Source organism: Mandrillus leucophaeus, unplaced genomic scaffold (genome assembly GCF_000951045.1).
Source record: "Mandrillus leucophaeus isolate KB7577 unplaced genomic scaffold, Mleu.le_1.0 Scaffold136, whole genome shotgun sequence".
In the NCBI taxonomy this organism is placed as follows: domain Eukaryota; kingdom Metazoa; phylum Chordata; class Mammalia; order Primates; family Cercopithecidae; genus Mandrillus; species Mandrillus leucophaeus.
The window spans coordinates 585077-604679 of record NW_012101321.1 but is presented as its reverse complement, the minus strand read 5'-3'; the positions used below and the strand labels follow the sequence as shown (position 1 = coordinate 604679).

General features: G+C 38.2%; 2 protein-coding genes across 3 annotated transcripts in view; one reads left to right on the top strand and one right to left on the bottom strand.

The window, feature by feature from the left end:
* The window catches only part of FBXW7 (F-box and WD repeat domain containing 7, E3 ubiquitin protein ligase), a 222428-nt gene extending 203062 nt beyond the window's left edge, over window positions 1-19366 (bottom strand). The window contains exons 1-2 of one of the 2 annotated variants that reach the window (XM_011973228.1): window positions 19252-19365; window positions 19066-19158 (exon numbers count right to left, since the gene is read on the bottom strand). The gene's annotated coding sequence lies outside the window, so the exon portion shown is untranslated. Of the gene's footprint in view, window positions 1-19065 lie in introns of both variants that reach the window. The other variant, XM_011973227.1, reaches the window with a different exon arrangement.
* Window positions 6302-19603, top strand: part of LOC105534529 — a 17173-nt gene continuing 3871 nt past the window's right edge. Inside the window, 3 exon segments of the mRNA XM_011973256.1 lie at window positions 6302-6337; window positions 18967-19155; window positions 19283-19539. Coding sequence (XP_011828646.1) covers window positions 6302-6337; window positions 18967-19155; window positions 19283-19539 — 482 coding nt within the window.

The window sequence follows — 19603 nt, the reverse complement described above, 5'->3', positions numbered from 1 at the left end:
GAGATAGTAGCCCCATCTGACTCCTTAATTTCAGCCTAGTGAGGACCTGAGGAAAGACTCAGCTAAACCATACCCAAATTCCTGACCAACAGAAACTGTAAGATAAGCTGCTAAATTTGTGTTAATTGGCTGTAGAGCAGGGTCCACAACTGGTACTGGTCCGTGGCCTGTTAGATACCCGGCCGCACAGCAAGAGGTGAGCTGCAGGTGAGCATTATCGCCTGAGCTCCACCTCCTGTCAGATCAGCTGCAGCATTAGAGTCTCATAGGAGCATGAACACTGTTGTGAACTGTGCATGCAAGGGATCTAGTTGCATGCTCCTTATGAGAACCTAATGCCTGATGATCTGTGGAACAGTTTCATCCCAAACTATTCCCCCCTGCCTCTCCTTCCCCGCATCCATGGAAAAACTGTCTTCCACAAAAATGGTCACTGGTGCCAAAAAGGTTGGGGACTGCTTCTGCAGAGCGATAGAAAACTAATACCATGCAGATGACTATTTAGATTTGAGGAAACATGGTTTACATTATTTATCTTAAAGGCTGCTAGTCTTTACTGTATCATCAAAACAATTTCTAAAGCTTCACATTATTATAAGCAATATAATTCAATTTCACAAGTCAACAGGAAAAGGGGTAATACTAATCTCAACACTTTACAGGTTAAAAAAAAGTTATAATTGCTAAGAATTTATTTCTTCCACCAAGCAGGCACACAAACAATACTGTAAACTTAGTATGGTTTTTTCTGCTTTTCTTGTTTGTTTGTTTTTGAGACAGGGTCTTATTTTGTCACCCAGGCTGGAGTGCAGTAGCACCATCCCAGCTGGCTCACTGCAGCCTTGTCCTCCTGGGTTCAAGCAATCCTCCTGCCTCAGCCTCCCAAGTAGCTGGGATTACAGGCGAGTGCCACCACACCCAGCTAATTTTTGTATGTTCAGTAGAGATGGTTTCGACATGTTGTCCAGCTGGTCTCGAACTCCTGAGCTCAAACGATCCACTCACCTCAGCCTCCCAAAGTGCTAGGATTATATGTGTAAGCTATTGCACCAGGCCATTTCTGCCTTTCTAAACCAATGACATACAAAAACAAATGCCCAACCTTGGTCTTTATCCATTTCTACGGAAGTATAAATAAAGTTGGATGGGTGGTTTTTTAAAAAAAGAGTTAATTTTGAGATCTAGCATGGCCACATTATTGAAGACACTCATCCAGTTTCTAAGAACCTCGGTAAACTCGACTATTTAAAAAAAGGAAACACAGAAATCTGAATAAAGTCTACTATCTAATTAATAATATAAATAAACAAATGGAATAATAATGCATGCTCTGCCAACCTCATAGAGTATATAATTAAATGCCAATGAAAATAGCCAGTACTTCTATAGCTCTTACTGTGTGCCAGGCACTGTTTTATAAATATATAAGAAATAAATTTACAGATGATACAGATAGTATAGAATTAAAGATTAAGGTCCCAGGCTCTAGAGCCAGACTGCCTGGAAACAATCCCAGCTCCACTATTAACTAAAGGTGGGACCTTGACCATGTTTAACTTCTCTGTGCCAAATTCTCAGCTATAAAATAGGGATATTAACACCACTTACCTCATAGAGCTATCGTGAGGACTGGATGAGGTAATACACACGAAGGACACAGAACAGTGCTTGTCATATACTAAACACTCAAGTATTGATATTGATATTATTTGTATAGTGGTGCCATATTAACATTCACTTCTAAGAAAGGAAACCTGTAGTAGATGATGTCAGAGAATACTAATGAGCCTAAGACTTAAAACTCTGAAAATCCTGAAGTACTTATCTGATTCCTTCTACCCCAACCCCTAAATTCTAGTTACCAGAATTTAGTCCCACTTAGGCATTTTTAATATTTTATAGAACATCATTCAGCACTGAATACTTATTTTTTTCTTTTTTTCTTCAAGACAGAGTCTCGCTCTGTTGCCCAGGCTGGAGTGCAATGGTGCAATCTCAGTTCAATGCAACCTCCACCAGCCGGGTTCTAGCAATTCTCCTGCCTCAGCCCCCAGAGTAGCTGGGATTACAGGCACGAGCCACCACACCCAGCTAATTTTTCTAGTTTAAGTAGAGACAGGGTTTTACCATGTTAGCCAAGCTAGTCTGGAACTCCTGGCCTCAAGTGATCCGCCCGCCTCGGCCTCCCAATGTGTTGGGATTACAGGCACGAGCCACTGCACCCAGCCTACTATTTTATTTATTTATATATTTGAAACAGGGTCTTATTCTGTCACTCAGGCTAAAGCATAGTGGCAGGATCTTGGCTCACTACAGACTTGAACTACTATGCTCAAACCATCCTCCCACCTCAGCCTCCCAAGTAACTAGGACTACAGGCGCACAACAGCACACGAAGCTAATTTATTTTACTTTTGTAGAGACGAGGTTTTGCTATGTTGCCCAGGCTGGTCTCCAACTCCTGGCCTAAAGCAATCCTTTTGCCTCAACCTCCGAGTAACTGGGATTATAGGCATAAGCCATCACGCTCAGCACTCTATACTTAGTATTTGCATGTAACTTATGATAAAATTTTATAAAAGCATACAATTAAAACTTCTGGAAAGGGCAAAGTTCAAATGTATTTAACTATAGTTACAAATACAGTATTTTAAGTGGAACCAAGAGAAAATCTTTCACAAAACATTTTTAAAGGCCAACATCTAAGTTTAGCTCTTTTTAAGGTAACAAAATTACAAAAACCATTTTAAATATCCTAATGAAAAAATAAAAATACAGATATAAAAACTATGTTCTCACAGTATTAATTAAATATGAAATATCTATAAATAAACTCACTGGGTAGGGAATAGTTCTACAAAGTATGTAAAAGAAGAAAAAATAATTTTTTTTAATTACAAACACCAAATCAGCAAACAAAAATAGTTTAAGAAATTACATAAGGGAGGCCGGGTGCGGTGGTTCATGCCTGTAATCCCAGCACTTTGGGAGGCCGAGGCGGGCAGATCACGAGGTCAGGAGATCGAGACCATCCTGGCTAACATGGTGAAACCTCGTCTCTACTAAAAATACAAAAAATTAGCTGGGCGTGGTGGCGGGTGCCTGTAGTCCCAGCTACTCGGGAGGCTGAGGCAGGAGAATGGCGTGAACCCGGGAGGCGGAGCTTGCGGTGAGACAAGATGGCACCACTGCACTCCAGCATGGGCAACAGAGTGAGATTCTGTCTCAAAAAAAAAAAAGAAAGAAAAATAAACTACGTAAGAGAAATATTCCACAGATACCCATTGACTTAAATAATTTACACCCAAGAGACTAACAAATGTTGATTCTCAGATTTTTTGCTACACTTCACAAGGATGCCAAACCACAGGTTTTCAAATTCTAAATAATATATTTGAGGCTCATCCCCTACCCAAGAATAATCTCCTTCAAAAGATTTAACTCTCACTAAAAAACACATTTAACACATAAAATCAGTTTGCTCCATAATCTTAGACAGATTTTGCCTAGATAAATTTCTTCCACTGCTAACATACCTGGGACACTGATTCTGATGATGATTCCAAGAGCAAGACTAAAAAATGAAGGTTAATGCAAATCAATTCAAATGACAGACTTCAATTTCACATTTTGTATACTGACATAAACCTGGGAATTGCTTCTTCATGAGTCTGTTAATCTGCCTTCCAATAGGATGATTTTCTGTCATTTTCCCCTCCTATGTCAGTACAACTTTCCATTTTCAACAAAAACTTAAGAGAGAGCATGCATGATTAAAAGCATAGACCATGGAGTATGACAGATCTAGATTTGAACCCCAGTTCTGCAAGTTAAAATTCCTAACTATGTGTTCTTGGAAATTTCTCTGAATTTGTTTCCTCTTGCCATAAAACATCAGTAGTTATTTCATATGAATCGCTGTGAGGAGTAAGTTAAATAACCGTTGTCAAAATCCTTAGCACAGCTCCTGACATACAGTAAACATTCAATACATGGTAATAATAATGATCATGAATTACAAAATCTACATTCTTATCTTCTAGATTTATACCCCTCTCCTTACTTGCTAATTCTTTAAAAATAACTGGGGGTAAAAAATCAATCATTATCAAAACAAAGAGACCTAGTAGGTCACTTCTTCACCTCCAGTTGTCCTCTTTCCTACGTTTCAATAGCCTCAGTCATTACCCATACTTAAGAGTATCTACTCACTTTATTTGGACCCAAATGTGCAAAGGGGATCAGAGTCCTTATTTAACAATTTTACTTAATGATAGCTCCTCCATGATGTAAAAATGATACTACATATTCATCTTTCCAACAAACTCAACACCAGAATGGACCCATGTTGCGAAAAAGAAATCAGCCAAAAGCACTATTCAGGAAGTATCCATTGGATCAAAGTTTCACTACTGAGTCAAAAATAGGAAGGTTGACTTTAAGAATAAAATGTTCCAAAATATCTAAGACATTTTACTTCTAGCATATACTTTCTAGAAATGCAGAAGAAAAAAAGTTCACATGAAAATTTTATCGATTCCTGGGAATTGCTTCTAATTCATTCAATAAATATTTGCTGAATACCTATGGGCAAGCACAACACTAAGCACTTGGAAACAAAGGGGACAAAATAATGTGTGGTCTCCCCTCCCGCTAACCCCCACAGAACTTATTTAAAAGCTTTCCAGGTTTTTGTCTCTTCCATTCATTTGTTAACATACTATATGTCTATAATGTGGCAGGAATGTTAGGTACTTGGTGGAGCAGGTGTTGACTAAGACAAGACTCTTGCCCTCAAAGAACTGACAGATCAGTAGAAGAGAAAAATACAAACAAGGATGTTAAGTGCTATAAAAGCCACAGAGATACTGTGGGTAACCAGTGGAAAAAAATAACTAACTCTAGCTATATTAATCAGGACACACTTTCTAGGAGACCAATATTTAAGTAGGGTCTGAAGAGACAAATGTTTCCCAAATGAAAAGAATATTCCAAGCAGAGGAAATAGCAAGGTGTAGAGACAAACATACAAGAAAGAATATACATGTACACACACATACAAATAGACATTAAAGTATATACATGCTATATATACATGGACACACAACAAGTGTTTGGATACAAGTGAAAGAAGTCATCTGAACCACAACATACAGAAAATGATATGACTTCCTAATTCTTCCAAAGATAATACACAACACTATAAATAGCAGAAAAGTCAGTACATTCAAATTCCAGCCTTAGGGTATTAAGGCTGGATTCTCTCCCACAAATAAGGGGACAGTGGAAGGAGATCTGAAGGGTAGATTGGATCTGGATTAGAAGGGATCCCAAAGGGATCCCAGCAAAGAAGAGTTAATTCAAGTGGGAATACAGAGAAAGAACAGAAGCAAGGCAATTAAGAGGCTCCTGAAATGGACAAGGGAAAAAAATTTTTTTTTTTTTTTTTTTTGACTGAGTCTCCCTCTGTCACCCAGGCTGGAGTGCAATGGCGCAATCTCAGCTCACTGCAACCTCCGTCTCCCTGGTTCAAGCAATTCTCCCTGCCTCAGCCTCCCCAGTAGCTGGAATTACAGGTGCACGCCACCATGCCCAGCTAATTTTCTGTATTTTTAGTAAGCGTCCAATTTTAAACAGTAAAGGGGAAAAGTGCACACAGAAAAACAAGATTCTAAGTTAAAGAGCCCTTGACTTGGTGACCAATAAAGCATAAGGAAAGAGAGAGAGCTCCAAGGTTTCCCCCAACAGATCATTCCATTTACCTTGATACTTTTTTAAGAGTACATTTGACTTTATGAATACACATTACGGCATTTATATCTCATAAGCCCTCTATTCTCAACATACTTTCACATGAATAGTTTGTCATTAAAAAAATTAAATTAGTAAAATCCATCTGGAACCTTGTCTCAGTTTCTGAAAAAAGTATAAGGACTTTTAGATTAATTTTGGAATAATTTCCCTGTAACCTTAAAAAAAAAAAAAGAAATCTACTAACCTTCTTACATGTCTGTCTTTTAAAATGAAGGTTAAATGAAGTCTATCCATGTCTGTGACTCATCTTTATCAATAATCAGCATTTATACAGAATCTAACTGGCAAAGTACCTTATACAAAGGAACTAAGCTGGGTTTCCCAATGTTGCTTGGCAGGGCTGGCATTCTGGACCAAGTAATTTTTTGTTGTGGATGCTGTCCTACACCTTGTTTATAACTGACCTCTACCTACTAGATACCAGTAGCACCATTCCCTCTCCCCACTTCCCCAAATGACCATCAGAAACATCACCAAATAGCGCCAAATGTTCCCCGGGGACCCTGTTACAGATTGTTATACGGTAAGCACTGTTTCGAGCTTCTCATTTACTTCCCTTAATACTAACAAAAAAGTATTCATGAGGTAGGCAGATATCATTTTCCCCTCCTTACAGATAAAGAAACTGAGGGAGGTTAAACAACTTGCCACAGGTCACACAACCAGTAAGTGTGGTAGCCTGTACTTGAACCCAAACAATGATGGCTCAAGTTCCTGTTCCTAATCACTGTTGAGCTCTACCACTAATGACCCAGTATTTATCACCTGACTCTTGAAAAGTAATATTTTGAATCTTATCTAGCACTAACAACTCAAACTACCACCACAAGTGAAAATTAAAAGTTCACAAACTCAATTCAGGATAAATTAACAAGCATTTTTTAAGCACTGATTATATGCACAGCACTAACTTTTAGGAACTACAGTGGTTCAAAGAAGAAACTATCATTTATTAAGGATCTGGCTCCAGGACCCCTTTCACACATTATCTCTTTGAGATCTCACAACATCCTTGGGAGGTATTATCTTATTTTCAAGAAAGGAAGCTCAAGGTCAAAATAGAAAAGTGGTCTCTGACCTAAAAACTTTCACAATTTAATTGGAGAGACCAAAAAAAACCACGTTTTAAAGAAAATAAGCAAATTAAATGTCAGTTAAAAATAAATAAAGGGTAGAAAACACAAAATATGAGAAGGAAAAGTATACAGTTAGACTAGTAAGAAAATACTTCTAAAAAGAGGTTTCTAGTATCCCCTCCTCTTAAGAAAACGGCATAGATGAGCAAAAGAGGAGCAGCTGGGCAGGAGTAACATCTCTCTGAACGATGTGAAATACAAGTTTTGGGGACTGAAAGTCTTGAGATAGCCAATTTAAGTAATAAGTCAAGGAAATGATGAAAACTATCATTTAAGGCTGCCTTAAAATTAGGATCAAGCTGAAGCTGGAGACAATAAACCTAGTCTATGATATGCTTTTAGGGTGCCCCTACCTCCAAACACTCTCAAGCACAGCAACAGGAACAATCAAAAAGTATTTAAAGGTTAAGACTTCTAGGGTTGGTTAATGAAAGCTTAGACAAAGTCCAACAACCAAATCTCCTGAGTGACACATCATCTATTTTGTTTTGTGTATTTTGCCTCTCCTAACCAGAAAGTAAGTTTTAAGAGAGCAGGTATTTTTGTTTTGCCTATTTAGATCAATTCCTGGCATAGTAGGTGTTCAGTAAATCTGAACTGAATCTGCTGCTGAATAAAGGCAGTATTCAAAATAGTAACAAGTTCAGCAACAAAGATCACCAATGTCTCAGCATTCAGAAAACCAGCACCCTCACAGAAATAACAATAACTTAATACTATAATATTTCTTATTACTGCAGCAGTTAACATTTACTGGATGCTAACTTAGCCAGACACTGTGCTAAAGGCTTACATGCATTATCTCACTCAATCCTCTTAATTACCCTATGGGGGAAATAGGTACTATTATTATCATCCCAGTTTTAAAAGAAACACACATGAAATAAATAACTTGCCTGAAATCACAAAGCAGCAGAGCTGGAACCTGGGTCTATCAACTCCAAAGCTTGCCTCTCAGCTACTATGTCACATGTAGAATGACAAGCACCCCTCGCAGACAAAGCTAGCAAAATAGGATCAATGAGGAAAAAACAACAACAGAACAAAGAAATTCCTCTGTAAGTCAAAAACTCTTTAGCCATCATCTTCTCCTAGTAGGCATGGTGGAAATTTTCCCACCCTAAAATAACACTGATTATCCCATACAAACTAAATCTTTAATGGTTTAAAGAACCCAAATGTTGAAAAGCTATGAATAAAAACCAATAATCTAATCATCATTTCAAAGGGTGACAGATAACAAGTGGTAACACCTCATGTCCACAACCCAAAGAAATAACAGGGTGTGACCCATGACTAAGACTGACCTCCAAACTTCCGGAGCCACTCGCCCTGATATCTGCCTCTTCTTCCTCCCTCCTTTACTGCCTCTCCCCACCTCTGTACAACCCCACTCTCTTCTCCTGCTCAGTTATTAAAAAAAAAAAAAAAATGAAATTCTGTTTCCTGCTCTAAATGTCTAAACCTGGTAATATAAAAGTTTAGTATTTCTCCGCAGAGGGAAAAAAAAAATCCACCTGCGTAACACTCAGTAGAAAAAGGTTTCCCCACTCACTGTATAACCATTCTAGTTTATACTATCAAATTCACACAGCAGTCAATTAAGAGACCACCAATCATGCAAAAGAAAACTTACAACCCAAATATTTATTTACACAACCTCCCAGTATTACATACATAATAATCAGGAAGAAATTAAGTAAACTAGAGAGAACATGCTCTTCTACCCATCCAGTAACTTATTATAGTCTTTTTTGAAAAACTATGAAGTGTAAAGATCCCTAGAAGCATAATCCAAATCGTTACCAACAAAGTATTTAAAATGCTGAAAATTTGTTAAACTAGAATATTCATTAATCATCTAACCAGAGATCCACTAGCAGATAAACCAATCTAATTTCTACATTTACACCAAAATCTAAAGCAAATTTTCCTTAAAAGGAGAAGTCACAGCTAGCAAGATAATCAGTGCTAAAGATTTTATTTTTTTTAACTTTTATTTTAGGTCTGGGGGTACATGTGAAGGTTTCATAGGTAAACATGTGTCACGAGGGTGTGTTGTACATATTATTTCAACACCCAGGTATTAAACTCAGTACCCAATAGTTATCTTTTCTGCTCCTCTCCCTCCTCCTACCCTCCCCCTCAAGTAGACCCCAGTGTCTATTGTTTCCTTTTGTTAGTAAGTTCTTACCATTTAGCTCCCACTTACAGGTAAGTACACGCAGTACTTGGTTTTCTGTTCCTGCATTAGTGTGCTACGGATAATAGCCTTGGTTTTCTGTTCCTGCATTAGTGTGCTAGGGATAATAGCCTCCAGCTTCATCCCTACTCCCACAAAAGACATGATCTCCTTCTTTTTTATGGCTGCATAGTATCCCATGGTGTGTATGTACCACATTTTCTTTATCCAATCTGTCACTGATGGGCATTTAGATTGATTCCACATCTTTGCTATTGTGACTAGTGCTGTAATGAACATTCATGTGTATGTGTCCTTATGATAGAATGAATTATATTCTTCTGGGTATATACCCAGTAATGGGATTGCTGAGTGGAATGGTAGTTCTGCTGTCAGCTCTTTGAGGAATCGCCATACTGATTTCCACAATGGTTGAACTAATTTACACTCTCACCAACAGTGCATAAGTGTTCCCTTTTCTCTGCAACCTCACTAGCATCTGTTATTTTTTGACATTTTATAGTAGCTACTCTGCATAGTGTGAGATGGTATCTCTTGGTGGTTTCGATTTGCACTTCTCTAATGATGAGTAATATTGAACTTTTTCTGCTTGTTGGCTTCATGTAAGTCTTTCGAGAAGTGCCTGTTCATGTCCTTTGCCCACTTTTTAATGGGGTCATTTTTCTCTTGTAAATGTAAGTTCTTATAGACGTTAGACCATAGACCTTTGTCAGATGCAAAGTGTGCAAATATTTTCCCCCAAGAATATATCTCAATCATTTTTTTCTAGCTTAGATTTTTTTCATATACCTTAAATATAGTTCTATTCAATAAACAAACTATGAAGGAAAGCATAGCAAAACTGTTCTCAACATAGAAATTCTTTCCAAATACAAAAAACAATCAAGAAGCATTTATTTATTGTATTGGCCAATAAAACACTGGTTATGCCTTGCTTGAAGAAAAGGTATTTCTGAAAACCAATCTTGTATTTAACAAATACTAAGCACAAAAAAAAAGGAACTTTTAAAACCCACATACTAATAATTTCAGGAAAAAACAATAACTAAAATTAAGTAGTTAAAACAGAATCATGTAAACAAAACTACTTCAATCTGAATTTGAGATGTAAATGACACAGATAAAACTTCTGTTTCAACTTCTTAATGATTTTTTTAAAGCTTTTTATTTCCAAGGGTTAAAGAGATGACCGGGTGCTTGCAGTGAGCTGAGATCCGGCCACTGCATTCCAGCCTGGGTGACAGAGCGAGACTCCGTCTCAAAAAAAAAAAAAAAAGAGATGGGCAATTAAAAGGGGTGATAACTGAATTAGATCCTGCTATTTCTAAAAGGGCAATTTAAACCATAGTCACTATCATAGATAATCACTAATTATTCAAAAAAGGATTCTTTTCTGGTCCATGCACTACTGAGATCTTTGAAAATAAATGTAAATTCCAGTTATGTTCAAATCAGTCTTTCTTTTCTATTAAAAAAAGCACAACAGTTCTGTCATTTCTTCAGTTTTTAATAAAATGTTAATGAAGTTTTAGATGCTTCTGAAAACACAGAATTACTTCAGTATTATTCACCAAACTCAAGTGTTGAATTTAAATGTTGGGCAATATAAGGCCTGATTTAAATCTTCTATCTATAGCACACTTTAAAAGAACTTTAACTTAATAAATTAACACTGACGGGTCAAATGCTATATGCCAGGCACTGGATTAAGAGCTTTGCATGCTTTATATTATCTCATTTAATCCTAACAACCACCACGTAAAGGACATGTTTTACTCCATCAACAGGTGATGCCACCAAAATTAAAAGGATAATAAATAGCTTGTTCAAGGCCATGAAGCCAAGAAATTATTGAATTATGAGTTATAGAATTCATATTATGAATGTATTTTATTAGGTAAATGAGAAGTAAACTAGCTGCCTGTGTAGTCAGAAGTAAACTAGCTGACTCCAGGTAGACCTGTTTTCAACCATTAGGTAATTATAAATTACTACTTTTAGTGAAGCAACTCCTTCTCAGACCTAAAGAATGTCATGCAAAGGTATATTACCCCCTATACACCCCCCTAAAAAGCATACAATCCTAAAAGGCTGTTAAAAAATACATACACTCTGACCAGGCACTGTGGCCCAAGCCTGTAATCCCAACACTTTGGGAGGCCATTTCAGGAGGACTGCTTGAGTCCTGGAGTTTGAAACCAGCCTGGGCAACACAGTGAGACCCTGTCTTTACAGAAAATTTTTTAAAAATTAGCAGGGTGTGGCAGTACACACCTATAGTCCCAGCTACTCAGCAGGCTAAGGTGGGAATATCACTTGAGCCCAGGGGGTCGAGGCTGCAGTAAGCAAGGATCACACCACTGCCCTCCAGCCTGGTGACAACGTGTAACCCTGTCTCTAAAAAAAATAATTTTATACAAACCACACACACTCTCATAAGCACTGGCTAGATTAGGAATTTTTGTTAAAAATTTAAAAATTATATATATACACACACACACACACACATATATATACACACACATACACACATTCTTCCAAAAACAAACCAGCAATTTGCCTTGAGACTTCACATTTGGAACTGACAATATACATTGATGGGTTCGTTTTAAGATGCTGTGAGATGAAAACGCCAAAGCCAGAGGATGTGATCCTGTCAGAGAAAAGGCTAAATAATATTAAAAATATTTTGTAGTCTTTTAATATTTCCTAAATTCCAGAGCAGTCATGCAGAAATGAACATCTAACACAACACACTAGGTACGTGTACACAGACATACACACACACAGAGAGAGAGACAGAGAAAACATGCTATCTCTTTCTTACAGCCAGATTTCCAGTAGCTATCTTCCTGCTAGAAAGAAAGGGCAAAGGTGACAGAGCATAGCAACAGGAACTGCACAGTATCTGACTGACCCACTAGCTGTCCCTTAGGTCTGATGGGGGAAGAGCAAAAGATACTCAAGCAATAAGGTCTCTTGTGCGTTTGTTTGTTTCTGATTTTCAACTACCTGCATGGCAGGATAATACAAGACGAACACTAGCTCTCATATTTTCTTCTTATAAGCCTTCTGCTTTAGAGAAATCAAGTGTTACTCAAAAATTATAAAGGAACACCTCTGAAAAATTTTGTTAAACGTTATTTTAGTTTGTCATTCCAATATCCAGATCGAGTGCTCAGTGAAAAACCGCAGATGCTCCCTCAAACATTTCACAATTCTGAAGTTGTAATAAGAAGAAATTTTTAAAGATACTTGCATGTAAAAATATAATTACTAGAAGATATATATCCCATAGTGTTCAGAAAATGTCACATACTTTGAAAAAATGCATTCCATTTAAATGTACTGTCAAAGGTATCATAAGGAAATACCAAGGAGGTATCATCAGAAAGCAGCAAAAACATAAAAGTACATTAAGACATAAAACAGGATGATATTAAGTGATATCAAAAATATTTTGTAAAGTCCTTTAATACTGCCTAAATTCCAGAGCAGTCATGCAGAAATGAACATCTAGCACAGTACACTAGGTACCTCTACACACACATACTCTGTGTGTATGTGTGTGTACATTTTCCCCCATTATACTTAATGGGGGAAAAAGTCTAAAAACAGGACAATTTAACAGCAAGAATTCATTATTTAAAAGCAATTTTACTCATCTTTTTGTAATGACAATTCAGTCACACTAAAAAAAAACTAATACACATTTTTTCCTGGTCCACTGAAAGTATCAACGAACGAGAATATTTCTGTTTGGAGTATCTACAGATATGAGATGCACACCTTGTGTCTTTTAAATTACCACTCATCCTTAGGCTTGGGACAATGATAAAATTACCTGAAAAGGCAAAGATTAAAAGATTTTTAAAATAATAAAGAAATAATCCTTTCCAAATAAATAGGAAAGCAACTTTATAGTGACCTTCTAAAAGACATACTAACATTGTCAGATTATATACTCTCTTTTTAAAAGAAGAAAAATTAAAAAGTAAGTTGTTCAATTTAAGTAACAATATGTAGAAATACTATATATAAAGTAAAAGCAGGTTTCATACTCACTGAAAAGTGATCACTTTTGCAAGAGTGATCTCCACCCCTGCCATAAACAAGGGAATCCTAAAATAAATAGGATTTATGAAACTAAATATACCATCATCCAATGTTGGTATCTGCTGACATATGAAACAAATATTTTAATATTAACTGTAATGTAAAATTGCACAAAGTGAATTACACTTTCTGAACAACACATGTGAGAAAGATTCACTCTTAAAAATATAGCAATGCAGCCGGGCGCGGTGGCTCACTCCTGTAATCCCAGCACTTTGGGAGGCCAAGACGGGCGGATTATGAGGTCAGGAGATCGAGACCACGCTGGCTAACACAGCGAAACCCCATCTCTACTAAAGAATACAAAAAAATTAGCCGGGCGTAGTGGCTAGTGCCTATAGTCCCAGCTACTCGGGAGGCTGAGGCAGGAGAATGACGTGAACCCAGGAGGCGGAGGTTGCAGTGAGCCGAGATCACGCCACTGCACGCCAGCCTGACCATACAGCGAGACTCCGTCTCAAAAAAAATAAAAATAAAAATAAAAAAATAAAATAAAATAAAAATATATATATACACACACACATATATATACATATATATACACACACACACATATCTCTCTCTCTCTCTCTCTCTCTCTCTCTCTCTCAATGCTAGTCGGGTGTGGTGGCTCACGCCTGTAATCCCAGCACTGTGGGAGGTCAAGGTGGATGGATTACCTGAGCTCAGGAGTTAAGAGACCAGCCTGGGCAACATGATGAAACCCCATCTCTATCAAAAATACAAAAAAAATTAGTCAGGCGTGGTGGTGCGTGCCTGTGATCCCAGCTACTCGAGAGGCTGAGGTAGGAGGATGACTTGAGCCCAGGAGGCGGAGGTTGCAGTGAGCTGAGATCACACCACAGCATTTCAGCCTGGGTGACAGAATGAGACCCAAAAAATATATATATATATACACACACACACAAAAACATACACACACACACATATGTATATATATACATGTATATACATCAAAGCTTTTTAAAGTACACATTTAAATGATTTAAGTAATTTGTTAAGATACACTAGTATTTGAAATTAACAAAACAAAAACTGCGGAGCCAATAATTCTACACACTGAATTAGTCACTGCAAGAGATTAAGACTTAAAGAGATAGCAGTATCAAACTTTAATGCTCTTACAGTTTGACTCATATTATTCAAACCAACCATAAACACTTCTAATTTTACATACGAAGAAAATGCTTTACATTTATTTTCAGGTTTCTAAAGTATGACCACAAGCTTCTTTGCAGATACTTTTGGCCATGATACAAAGCCAGTATATCACTAAATGTCAATTGTGGTTATCTTTAGATAAGAAATGCAGGTAGTCCCTATTTTTTAGCTGCATCCCTTTAAAGATGGCATCACCCATGCCCCTCAATCCATAGTTTGCATCATCATGAAGGCAAAAGTATTTTACAGTAGAGTATGTGCTTTATGCCGAATCATTTTAAATGAACTCAGAGAAAAACATCTCACCTAGAAAACAAAGACCACCAAAAATAGCCAGTCCTGGCTTTGTAGTGTAATAAAGCTCATACTGTTTGTTGGTGGATTTGGCAGTTGTCTGTATCAGGGGTCCAAAAACTTCCGCCTATGGGCCAATTGGAGCACAGCAACATTCATTCACTTCCTTGTTGTCTACAGCTGCTTTCACACTATAAGAACAGAACTGAAAGTTGTGACAGATCATGTGGTCCATAAAACCTAAAATATTTACTAACTGGCCCTTTACAAAAATAGTTTGCCAACTCCTTCTCCACACAATGAGATGTCAGAAGCACCAGAAGACTTCTCCAAGAACCATCTCCGAAGTACAAAGCAATAAGCCTATGCTTTGGGGTCATCTGGTGGGTGCTAAAACGCACACACACAAACATTTCCCTCAAGTCTCTCTAGTTCCCTATCAATCCAAAGTTGCCAAGGCAAAGTATATGAAGTTACCACTCTTCTCACTGTCCTTACTAGTAAATAACGTTAACTATAAATGGTTGCCTTCTAAAATTCATCTGAACATGGCTTCCACTGCACAAAAAATGTTGTGGAAAGTGGAGGGTGACAAAAGAAGGCCTCCATATGGCATATAATCCAATCCCTGTATCTTCACCCTAGAATCACCTTAGACCTACCTCCCTGTTGAAACATCTCTTCCCCAGAGTTTCTGCCATTTGAATAATCACTGTTAAGAAGTCAGAGAAGCTACTGGGAAAGTGTAGAATTCCAACTAAGGAACACAAAAAAGTGTGAATATATATTTCCTTCCTCACAATCCTTAATCCTGTTAAAGTCAATACTAAATGCAAGCCACAAAAATGTCTACATTTTTTAAGTGCCAAGTTGCTTTTTGTTTTTTAATAAAAAGGTTAAAAGGAAAAAAAAAAAAAAAGCATGTTCAGCACTGCTGTGCCTACACAGGGATATCCCCTCCATTGTATGGGACACAAAGACACACACCAACTGTGAACAAGGGAAGCAGCCTTCTCTGTCAGCTATTTTTGGCCTTACTTCGTCATATTAAGACCAAACGTACGATAATAATGCACAGCGAACTTTAAAAACATGAATTTGAGGAAACAAATCTGTCCTTCTATTTATAAATTCCTTAACAATGAAATTATCATTAAATATGCTCTTCTGAACTTAATCTCAAGGGACCTATATACCCTATCTAAAAAATAAATAAAAACTTTTAGCTTGTTTCAAAAACACAGAATAATATACCCTGGGACTAAACTGGTGGCCATGTTTAAAGCCTGCTCATTCCTTTTTAACTTCAACTCTTATCGACTTCTAAAACATCTATTTTAGGTAGTGTCTCATTCATTCAGATTTTCCCCCTAACTAAAAATACCCACTTTTCAGCTCTTCACTTTCCATCAGTACTCTGGGAAACCTAAATACGTTGAAAATAATTCCAACTTTACATTTTCAGTATATTACCTGCTAAACTATTTTGCTGTTTTGAAACTGCACCAGTATCCAATTGTTGCCCTAAAATTTCACATCCAAAACAAAGTGTACTGTACCATTTCCAAACTCTTTTTTGTAAGAAGTTGCTAGCAACATACTAAGCATCTTCTTTTTCACTCCTCCTTCTGTATAGCCCTTGATAGCCATGACATAATAAAAATGTTGGTTCCCTAGAAAAAGAAAATCCTAATCCAGGCATAACTGCTTTTGCCTAAAATGTAATTTCTCCCCAGTCATCTGAAACTACTCTCTCAGGAACATTCTTCTCAATTGCTTCTTTGAACTGTAATCATGTGTCTACACAAACACAACTGACCCTAACACTACTCAACAACCTCCATCTGTATTCCCTTCAAACCAACTTCATAATTTTATCTGTCCCTTATACCTTCCAATTCCAAGTCTTAAATATGTTGTCTCTACTTGCTCTTTTCTTCCTAAAAGAAACCTTCACAGATTTGGCTTCAACACTTCAATTAGTTCTATATGTACACGTCCAAAAGCAACATCTCCCTAGTGAAAAATGTAAAAACATATTCACATCTATAAGTTGCCAAATAACATCTAACATCTAGTGTGGTCTTAGATAAATATTGGTCTATCGCCCCTCTCCTATAGCTTTGTGCAATTCGTGTTTGATTCTCTCCACCACCACCAAGTAAAAGCATCTCAAAGGCAGGGACCCCAAATAGTTTGTCATTTCTACCCAAACATGCTAAACATTACCATAATTTTTTGGCCCAAACATGCTAAACATTACCATAATTTTTTGGCCAGACGCGGTGGCTCATGCCTGTAATCTCAGCATTTTGGGAGGTCAAAGTGGGTAGATCATTTGAGGCCAGGAGTTCGAGACCAGCCTGACCGACATGGTGAAACCCCATCTCTACTAAAAATACAAAAAAATTAGCCAGGCGTGGTAGTGCATGCCTGTAGTCCCAGCTACTCGGGAGACTGACGCAGGAGAATCGCTTGAATCTGGGAGGCAGAGAGGTTGCAGTGAGCTGAGATCGCTCCATTGCACTCCGGCCTGGGTGACAGGGCAAGACTGTGTCTCAAAAAAAAAAAAAAAAAAATTACCATAATTTTTAACCAATCTATAGTTAAAGCAATAAAAGTAGGTCCTAAAGTTAGTAAGCAACTTTGACAGAGCACAACCTACATTACCTACATTCAAACTATAGTTTGTTTCTCAGTTTGTCCTCCCCTCCGTCCCAAAACACAGCTTCTACATGACTACATTTCTCTTTATCATATCTTTGTGAAAAACGGAATACGTGACTCTGATTCTAAGTCTAACATTACATCCACTATTCAGTATTTTCATGTCAGTACACATTTAAAAGAATTTAAAGTTCCTTACCAAAGCATAACAAGGCAACTAAAGAAAAACAATTCAGTGGGAGAAGTTTCAGAGGAGGGAAAAGTGGTCAAAGAAATGAAAGACATTATTCTAAGACAAGAGTTGGAGAAAATGACGGTAGAAATAATGAAAGTCTATAAAATTAAGAAAAGATAAACTGAGGCTTGTCCTGGTATTTCTTGAAATATAAACTCTGTGTCCTGAAAATTTAGGGACACAGGTACGGAATATGTAAATGAATTGTCACATAATACACAGGCTAATAAACTTGCAGAACTCATTACTTTAAAAAAAAAAAAACAAACATTGTTAAGTTTGAGAAAGTTTTAAATTAATCTAATCAAGATCCTGAATGGAGAACTTCGAATAGAGAGATAACCCCAGGCTTACATTCATTCCCACAAAGCATCTCTCAGCAGTGGCTTCAGACAGAACGAGCCCAGAGTTGTCTAGATGGACCACAATTCTCAGTATAGTACTGCCTATGCCTTCCTACATAAAATCCTGCTCTATGTTTAACCCTTAAGGTCTGTACATGAAATGTTAATTACTTTCATGAACCTTTAACTTGGCACTCTGACAAGATACCTAAAATACAAGTCAAAGGTTTTATAAACTTCAACTTTAAAATAATGGAAAGAAAAAATCATTCCTGACTTAAATATCAAAGGTGTATCCTAAATTGATACAGAAATAAAGATAATTCAAAAGAGCAAAGCCTCAAACCAAATAAAAAAGTCCTCAAACCAAATAAAAAAGTGTTGTCATTTGTTACTCTAAAAAAAAAAAGGGGGGGGTGAAGGGAAAAAAAATCACAACTTTTATAAAATGATTAATGTGATAAATGCTCTTCCCCAAAAAAGTTGTGATTCCTGAGAACTCAAGTTCCTGAATAACTGACATCTGTTACAGTGTCCTCCTAACACACATGAATTGGATCCAGGAACTGAGAAGCTTAACTCCTGTACCAATAGGTACTGAAATGAACCTCTCTCAGGACTGGCTTTTGGTTTTGTTTTGTTTAAAAAAAAAAACAAAGAGATTTTACTTTCAGGGGTCCACAGGGTAAGTGGTTCTCACTCGGGAACCTATATGAGAGTACCCCAGAAACAAAAAGTAAACCGCACACACCCACAGTACCAGGAAAAGTTTACAGATACAGATGGCCTCTGTGCACACATATGCTCTGGCTTCCTCAATTTCCCTTTGCCAACTACTGGCCAGAAAGGTGCGAGTATTCACTCTGGAGAAAGAACTCCTCCAAGTAAAACCTGCATACTTGCATTACTCGTACAAAGAGCTAAAAAGTCACAAAATACAGGCCTCTCTAACACCTTTCCCCCTCTGTGAATAAAGCTAGACCCTCTCATTGATAGACTCCCAACACTACTGGAGAACATCAGCAAAACTCCAGGAGGAAGCGCCGGCATCCTCCCACTTTCTCCCCCTCAATCCCCTCTCCCGGGGCCACTCACACTTTTAGAGAAGAGCCGCGGCGCCGAGAAAGTGAGTTGGTTCCCTTCCTCCTTCGGACTGAGGCGGCAGCTGCGGAAGGCTCCGGCGCGGTACTGAGGTTGAAGCGGTGCTCGTGTCGCTAAACCAGGCGGCCACCCGGGTCTCTTCCGTGCTGCCAGGGGAGAGGAGGCGGCGGCCCCGCTTACCTCCTCTTTTCCTCTTCCTGGGTCTTTTCAGGCTGCGGCTTCTGCCCGTCCAGGGCCACTTGTCCCGGGACAGTCAGGTTTGGGAGACTCCGAATTTTGTTTTTGTAAAGTTTCCTCTGGGTGGAGGCTGCAGCCGGCCCCCCGGGTCCCCCCCGGCCCCGCCGCCCTCGGGACTGGGGCGGGGGAGGGGGGCTCTAAGAACTCCTCCCGGAGTCCAGCCAAGGAGCCGGGGGGCCGGCGACTGGCCAAGGGAGAAGACCCCCGGAGGGGGCTGAGGGGAGGGGAAAGGTGAGGAAAGGACGGCGGCGTCGGTCCTGCTCTCTCCGCCGCCCCAGCCGCAGCTTCACATCGG